Source organism: Sprattus sprattus, assembly GCF_963457725.1.
Source record: "Sprattus sprattus genome assembly, chromosome: 10".
NCBI classification, from domain to species: domain Eukaryota; kingdom Metazoa; phylum Chordata; class Actinopteri; order Clupeiformes; family Clupeidae; genus Sprattus; species Sprattus sprattus.
Window position 1 is genome coordinate 20,485,854 of NC_137908.1, and position 8,833 is coordinate 20,494,686.

Genomic DNA, 8,833 nt, shown 5'->3' on the forward strand with positions numbered 1-8,833 from the left:
GACATCCATGGAAGACTAAGACTGCACTCAGTTGCCTACAGATCCACTTCATGCATAATCCTTTTTGTTTCCCACACTGAACTTGATCTTACCAAAGACATGTAAGATAAAGCCAAACTGACCATTCCATACACAAACATACACTCGATGGAGTGTCCACCCTAGGTTAATGAGCCGTTGTTTGATCAGATTCTCATATGTGGCACACACGATTTAAAGCTTAAAAAATTAGGATCGAAGGGCCTTCATTCAATGTAACAAATTACTTTTTATACCTCAGACAAATGAATCTCAATCCAAGAGTCTCAGCACTATCAGAGCAGTGTGCATACGCGCGAGGTGTCATGGTCAGGCCCAGCAGACAGTGTGTGTGCATGGCCATTAGGGGGCTCCTGCACCTTAGAGAACCCTGAGGCGCTCTGCCTCTTCTCCAGCTGCAAGTGAAGCAGCCGCAGCTCCTCACTAATGCGGGCTGTCTGTGTGCTCTTCTCCTGCAGGGCTCTCTGCGCCTCCTGCAGCTGCTCCTGGAGCCCCTGCATCTCCTCCTGCCGGCTGCAGCGCTCCTGCTCTAGCCCCACCACCTGCTGCTGGAGATGGGCCGACAGCGCCTGCGCAGACTGGAGCTTGGAGTGGGGGGAGGGAGAGACATGTCAGGGAAGGCAGGACTGTATGCTATATATGTCATTCTTCTCAAAATGTCTTGAAAGGGTCTAAGTGAAGTGAAAATGTTCTACAGCGAGTTTCATGTGACTTAACCGGATATAAAAAGAGGGCCGTGTTGCGTCCATACCAACACAACACAAATGCTAGTCCACACATCTTTAACGTGCTTGTGGTTCTGTGCATGATTTATATTTAGAAGTCATAGCTAACCTGAGACAAGTATTTTCAGCAAATCTCAAATGTTGACCATAATCACAAGTAGAAACTTTTTTTTACAGCTGGAAAAAAATCTTGGCTGTGGTATACAGAGAATCGTGTCAAAGGTTGTTGACTTTGGTATACTGAAGCAACTTAATAGCCTATGATGTGTCTAAATTGTGCATTGGTTACCTGAATTGTCAGCTCAAAAGAGGAGCATTTGAGCAGTTCCAGATGCTCCACTTTGGTTTTACATGCAGTGAGGATGTCAATGAGAGTATTGTTACATGCCTCTGTTGTAGAATCTTTTTTGTTGCTGCACACATCACCTTGGATTTGGTCCACAGGTGTATTCTCCTCTAAATCAGATATGCTACCTGTAGAGTTCCTTAGCTCACCGCTCCCTGAAACACCCATGTTTGTGTGCATGCATTTCTCCTTCAGGTCCAGTAGAGAGGTAACAGATGATCCAGTGTCAGTCAGTTCAGATACAGCGATAACAATTGTCCGTTCTAATGTGGAGTTGGTTCCCAGCGTTCCTTTGTTCATCCCTCCTGATCCAAGACATTTCTGCAAGCTATGTTCTTGTGAATCATCTCGAAGGCAACCTAGATCCGAGATATCATGAGGGGAACTACAGGTTTCTGTCTGTGGAGTTTCCAGGTTGACCCTGTCCTCACTTGTTATTATGGATCTTAAGGTCTTCACTATAACCGACCTGGGAGCATCGTCTTCTTCACTTTCCTCGAAAGCCAGTTCATCTGTGTCCCTCTCTGTGTAATGTAGTGGCGACTCCTTGGTCACAAACTGATCTTTAGCCCTCACCGCACCATCTCCTGGACTGCGCAGACCAGACAAAGCCTCCTCAGCCTCGTCCAGCTCTCGGATGGCCTCTAAAGGCGAGATGTGAAGAGGTAAGTTGTTTAGGTTCTCCTGGGAGAGACATGCTGGCAGCTTGGTGGTGGTCTCTCCCGCTCCGATGACTCCATTAGGCTGAGACTCCTCTATAGGACATGGACTGACAGAGCTAATGCTGTACATCTCCTCCATGTCATCTCCAACCTTTCCCACTGCATTTGATTCCTGCATCTGCGGCCCATCACAGAACAGAGTGTTATGCCCACTCCTAGAGTGCTGAAGCCTGGCTCTTCACAGATATTTTAAAAACTCAAAGAAGTAACTCAGTATTATTCAAAAATTATCTAACTGTACAAAACGAATCATATAATAAGGGTTCCAGTACGTAATAGAGTTTTGTTTCCTGCCTATTTGTTTTTTCATCCTTCAAATAAATAATGTGAAAACAGCTATTCCTACCTGCAGCAGGTTCAGTGCTGTCATCCCTATGCCCCCTTGCTTCCACTGGTGCAGTGTTTGTCTGCTGGTGGGCAGGTCTGTCTGCCCAGTGTTGAAAACCTGGACCCTATTCATGACCAGGAGCTGAAGGCTCCAGTTACAGACCAGTGAATCAATTTCCCATTATCTATTGTAGCTGACATCACTTTTGAATTTGATTGCAACTGTTTGCCTGCTGCATAGGTGGTAAACCTTTCAAAACAGATGAAATATTGGGATATTTCGGGATCATACTTTTTCAGTGAAATACCAACTAATCCGCTGCTGTATCTTCGTCCATGTTGAACTAAGAGTAGTTTATGTCGGATTTGCTTTACAATAAATTACAGCATCATAATGCATATCTAAGATGACACTTGCACTGCTTGGTATGAACAACAGTTGCTACAGTATAGCATTGAATAATTCACTGATGAAATTAACACCACCAGTGAGTTCACCATCCACAATACCGCTGGTCCCTCGAGAGCCAGCTGTCAGATGACAGTGTCTCCTTACCTGCATTTACACTGTCGTTGACCTGATATTTCATCAACAGCATAAGTGCTTATCTTCACATCGCCATGGATGCACACTGCAAAGACAACCTTTATTTTGAGTTCTATGGTGACCTTTTATTAGTATGGACCTCAGTAGATCTATGTCACTAATGAATGTATATTGCAAATGTAAGTGCCATTTAAATGCTTGAGACATAAATTGCTTGATCAAAATTCTAAATGGCCACCATACATATTTTTTTGCTGCCAAGTAAGTACTTTATCTAGCTGAATTTGAGGGCGTATTCACAATTGTGTCCACCTACCTCACACAAGGAATATCAGCAAGCTTGTGCAAGGCCTTTTAATAGGCCTGCTAAATTTGTACTGCTAGCATCACCAGGGAGGCCTGGCTCTGAACCTGATCTCAGCTCTCAAAAGAGAGTTCCTTTGGCCTCTGTTATAACCCAACCTCTGTTCAGCACAGAGCACATATACAACTTTAAGCCCAAGCACTTCAAAGGGATAATTCAGTATAATTTCCAGTGCGGTCACAATTGCATATTATTAATAAATAATAAAGGAATATTTCTGTGCTGGCAATATAAAAAAACACAACCATGGGAGACATTAGATGGGTTGTCCGTTAAACATTTCTTACCAGTGGTTAAAAATAAATGTTGGCCTGGTGCACTTGAAACCAGGTTGAATAAACATGATGAAATTGTGGAAAAGGAAATAAGACAAGTCAGGAATGAAACTTCAGTCATACTCCCCTTCCTCCTCCAGCTTTATTGATAGTTTAAAATTACATCTCTATGTTCATCTCTACTTCTGTTGCAATAACCTTCCGACTTAAAAACTGAGTACAAGCAAATGATATTTTTTACAGTAGTCTAAGTGATATTGTACAAAAATAACATTTTGATTCTGTGAAAACATTCTCCTTTCTCCAGCTCCAAATTCTACCTTTTCTCCTTTCTGTTTTAAGTTTTTTTTTCTTTTTTCAGTATTTTCCCATGGGTAAAATGACCTAAATGGCATTGCGCTCTGGAGACCTCAAGTCAGATTTTCCTTTTTACGGTCAGCCACACCACATAGTTACTAGCTGACACATCACGGAGAAAATAAACAACAAAAAAAGACAATGCATCCTTTTCTGACATAGCTTGTGTGTTTCACTTTTTTTTTTTCCAGACTGCGCTGTAAACGGGTTGATCAGTTGTAGTATTTCATTTATCGTGTTTCTCCACTTAGCTGCGTACTGCTGGTCGGACGCGGATAGATCTGACCATTGTGACATGTGCTGCTTGCTCCAGGTCATTACACCATAACTCACTCACGTTCACTACACAACAAAAAAGCAATTCATTTACGGAAGCTCAAACTTCCATGATATTGTTTTTTTTTTTTCCTCCCTCCCTCCTTACGTTTCTCTACTCCTCTTGCAGAGGCCTAGTTCCACGAGTCCGGAGCCCAACCTGACATGATGCTGCCGCTGCTGCTGCTTCCCACTCGCACTCACTCCTCCCTGGTCACCAGTGGCATGGAAAGGGGGTTCTTTAACAAAGCATTATACACAACACCTCTACCAAACTAAACATAAACATTTTTTGTATTAAATGCAGAAAGTGGAAAATTCTTCTTTTTTTTTTTTTCCTTTCCCACCCCTTTCCTCCTTTTAACATGTCAAGAGCTCACTGGCCTGGGACTAGCCTCTATCTGCCAACCTTTGGCCAGTGAAGAGGATTTCAGAGAAAATAATACAACCATCAATCTGAAAAAGGAGGGGCGACAAGGGAACGGGAATTAGGCAGTGGCTTCGATGGTGCATTCTTTCGCCAAATGGCCAGCCTTGCCGCAGTTGTAGCAGTTCACCTCGCTTGCCTTGCTGCACTGGACGGCCACATGGCCGATCTCTCCACACCTGAGGGAAAGAGAGAGAGAGAGAGAGACGCTGGGTCAGTTTACTCACTGGCTGCAATGACTCAAACAAAATGGAGAGTTCTAAACATTAACATCCAGGTCAAACCTACAGTGTTGGTGGGGAACAAAGGCATTTAAATAAAAGGCTGCAAATTGAAGAAGCTTCATAATGAATAGAATTAACTTTCTTCTGTTATATGACTTGACTTCTATGCACCCTTGTTAACACATTAATATTACATATGACTGCATTTCTAGACTTCTAGTAGAACATTTGTATCTATTAATAAGTCTAAAATAACCTCTAAATAAAAGACTATGAGTACATTTATGGGAGAGGTAAATGTAGGGATTCACACCCACGTACCTGTAGCACTTGACTTTTTCACAGCCTTTCTGGATGTGACCAAAGCCCCCACAGGAATAGCACTTCTGCTCGTTGGCATGGTCACAGTCACGTGCCATGTGGCCTGCCTTGCCACAGTTGTAGCAGCACTGCTCACGTTCCTTCTTGGGCTCCTTGCAATCTCTGGAGATGTGACCACTCCTGCCACAGTTGTAGCATGCTGGTCAAGGGGAAAGCCTGTTTAGTTACATTTTAGAGTGAGCATGTAGAGGAAAATTATACAAATATGGCAATTTGGCCGCACCCAAAGCACCGGTTGCTGCTCATCACTTCAATCTGCAACCTGCAACTACAGAGGAAAGCTACCTCCACTTCATAACACATTGTTGCTATGCATTGAACAGACATACAATGGTGAAAAGCCTTATGTTACAGTTACAACAATCAATTATACAAATAAAATTAAAACAAAATTGCATTCCAAAGTTTTGGATTTCATACGCATATTTTAAATCTAAATGAATATGGAATAGTTTCGAGGTAACTCCTACAAACTTGACCAACGCCTTATGGTGGACAGACGTGATGACACAGGCAGTCTAATGGCAGTTTGTTGGAGCAAGTGTAGAAGGTAAATCATTAGATCTACTGATAAACATCTAGAGCAACCTCAAGTAACTATTCACACATTCTCCTGTTTTACAAACACTTTCTAGGACATAAATTCAATTTACCTGACACCCCAGTTCATTAATGTGCTTCCATTGGGATTAAATAGGCCGTACCAGCTGAACTGGCTCCTACCCAAGCCATCTGAGTGGTGTGGAATATGCCACCCTTGTATGAGCCTGTTCACTAAAGATTGGTGTGACTTCAACAAGTCCAACTCACCATCCTCGGTCCGCTCACAATCCCTGGCCACGTGGCCTGGCTCTCCACAACGGTAGCAGAACAGATCTATGGAGGAGGAAAAATGAAGAGCGGTTACTTCAAAATCAAGAAAACAACAACATGCTACAATGGCCGTAGGTTGGTCAGAGGACCTCAGGCTCCCTCACCTTTGCCACGGCCACGGCCCTTGCTGCGCCCGCGTCCAGCATTGGGACAGTTCTTGATCCAGTGGCCTGTGCGGCCGCACCCAAAGCACTCGTTGCTGCTCATCACCTCAATCTGCAACCTGCAACTACAGAGGAGAGACAGACACGCAAGCATTAGTTTCTTCCCCTCACATCATCTACCACTAACTTGTTTTTTTTTCTCCAATGGATTCTTTAAGAGGGGATGCCAAGTTTCCTTGAAGGGAAGAGGAGAAGGATACACTGCTGACTGATGATCTTCCAAATTAAATTCCCAAGAGGTGTTCAAAGTCATCTGAACATTAAGAAGATTTCTCATATAAGTGCTATGGCCATTTTAGATGTTACCTAGGTGTGAAGATCCACTGAAACACTTTTTTTTTTTTAACCAATGATATAAGTGAACGGGAACCAGACCTTAATATTGTAAAATAAACAAAGGCCAACATTTGTTTACAGAATGATGATCATTGATTATGTGAAACCCTTTATTGACTTTTCCAAAGTGATACAGTGACAAAGTGATACAGGTGATGATTGTTAATATGAAGTATTAAACGGTTAAATCATAAACTGACTCATAAGACATTAGCTGCACTCTGAAACCAGTTTCTATCCATCAAGCTCACCATCGACGTCTCCGCACGACTAACATCACTTTTAACACACAACAGTAGTATTGCAATGTACACACATTCAACAATAGGTAGCTAGATGCCGACATAAATGATGACATTATGCGGCTGTCCTACTCCCGAGAATATACACCACGTACGAATTCTAAAGTATGTTGAAAGCACATTGGCCAACAGCAACAATGGCAACATGTGTTTTAGCAGGTTGGCTAAGGAGGCTAAGGGGGCAAGGCCATAGGACTTGAGACTGGATGATACACCCACTACGCACAGAAGCACTACTTTCCATTTCTACTTACGGTCTACTAATTTAGAGGCACCACACATCATAAACTTCACCCCCACAGACTTTCTCTCTCCAAATCTTCCTCCGTCGACTCACCAGTTTCATCTGCCCCATGCTGGGTTCCTGCAGTTCCATTGGAACATTCTCCGCGCCGCCCACCCACGCCTGCGGCCTCGGTACTTGCACGGACCCTCAATATTTCGGAAGACCCCAACAAACAGTCCCACGACGGCGATTACTATAATCTCCCGATATCGTACTTCGAATCAGCATCAAGTTTATTTCCGTCTGAAAACAACATCTACATATAGCATATAATTAATTAAATCCAGCGACTTTCCCGCGCGGAGCCTGACGCAGTAGGCCAAAGTACGCCGTCAGAAATTTCTGCTTGTTTACCTTTTCAACAAATTCCACCACAACAGTTCGATTTGCATCCACGTTTCTTTGGAATATCACGAGAGCAGAGACCCCCTCTGACACAGGGCTAATACAACACATCGTATTAACCGTGATTATTTTCATATTTGTGTCCTTTAAAGCCACTCACCTCGGCTCTCGCTGCTGTTTATTTTCGGTTCCTCCTCTCTCCGCTGCGCCACACGCGGTTTGCGCACGGACCTCCGCTGGCCAAACCCCCTCCTCCGCCCTGCTCTCCTTTGCACACGGCTCGATATTTTCAGGAACCTATAGTCAAAGGCAGCTTGCAAACACCACCTTTGGAAATCGTTGTATCACAATATCAAACTCAGCAATGAATGTGGATAACACTGAAGCAATGTCTTTAGGCTAGAAGTTTTGCCTCCCCCTTTGCCCAAGTGTTCTTTATTAGTAGGCTTACAGGTTACTACAGACAAGATAACAAAAACGAAAGATGACCTGTCTTTTACTACGTTGTGTTTTATGAGATGAGGAACACATAATTGAAACCAAGGCTGTTGTCGAAAATATCACCAAATCTTTAAGGGACAGGCAAGAGTTAACACAGACCCTCATAGCAGGCAAAGTGCTTTATCAGCATCATTATATTATGTAATCTAGACATTATCACCCTAGAAAATAGGCTACAAACAAAAGGTAATCCTCTGATGCATAGTGCTGATACGAACTGCGGTTTAATTAGTCCTTGCATGTACTCAAACTTGTATCAAAAATCAGATTCACCATATGGCTGTGGAAGGAGGCAGGGAGAGAGAGAGACTCCCACTGTGTGTCTGGGCTTTTACAGTGGAGTCGTTTTACTGATTGAGCAGAATATCTGACCAACCCACTCCCAGAACACCAGATCAATAGCCTACATTTGAGGAGTGTAGTCATCTTTAGCTGTTAAGGTGGACCATACTTCAGTGCCATTCCTTGAAAAAGCACACTGTCACAACATCATTACAATGTAAAATTACTTGATCTTCAATATTGATTCATATGTCAATTGATTATCAGGCCTATATATATGCACACACAAAATATTGTACAATTTCAATTTGTTATTTCCCATCAGCACCTCTTCTTGTGAAGAATGAGGAGTAGTTAATACCCTTTAATGAAACATTTATCTTTGTTTAAAAAAAAAAAAAAAAGGAAATTGAGTGGCCTACAATTAATGCATCCACAACAAAACTGCTCAGTAGGTCAGATATGGGGAAAATATTTCTAGAACTAGTAGATTCACAAGTGTCTTTTGGCTAAGGTATGTGATCTGGTTTTAATAGAACAAGGTCAGCGAATAATGGACCCTTGAATATAATCCTACCCTGTTGTGTATGTTTTCTTTTAGTAGGGAGTATTGACAGTATGAGGTATGAAGATGATGCAAGCGTGAGGGAATACCTTAAATCTCTGAGGCCAGGCCCTCCTCACACTGTCTCCAG

General features: G+C 42.8%; 1 protein-coding gene across 1 annotated transcript; it reads right to left on the reverse strand.

Annotated features, from left to right (window-relative positions):
• Positions 1–3,462: 3,462 nt before the first annotated feature.
• cnbpb (CCHC-type zinc finger, nucleic acid binding protein b) lies at positions 3,463–7,611 on the reverse strand. Its single transcript, XM_080845843.1, has 5 exons — positions 7,516–7,611; positions 6,027–6,151; positions 5,860–5,925; positions 4,990–5,188; positions 3,463–4,623 (listed from the first exon to the last, which is right to left on the reverse strand). Exons 2-5 carry the CDS (start codon positions 6,127–6,129, stop codon positions 4,506–4,508), a joined length of 486 nt encoding a protein of 161 aa, XP_080701969.1. The 5' UTR covers positions 6,130–6,151; positions 7,516–7,611; the 3' UTR covers positions 3,463–4,505.
• Between the last annotated feature and the right edge of the window lie 1,222 nt (positions 7,612–8,833).

Excerpts from the sequence above, each read along its gene's own strand:
- cnbpb (XM_080845843.1), bottom strand. The coding sequence starts at position 6,129 with ATGAGCAGCAACGAGTGCTTTGGGTGCGGCCGCACAGGCCACTGGATC. Across the intron at positions 5,189-5,859 it reads TTGTGAGCGGACCGAGGATG|CATGCTACAACTGTGGCAGG; the intron begins GTGAGTTGGACT and ends CCCCTTGACCAG. Across the intron at positions 4,624-4,989 it reads GAAAAAGTCAAGTGCTACAG|GTGTGGAGAGATCGGCCATG; the intron begins GTACGTGGGTGT and ends TCTTTCCCTCAG.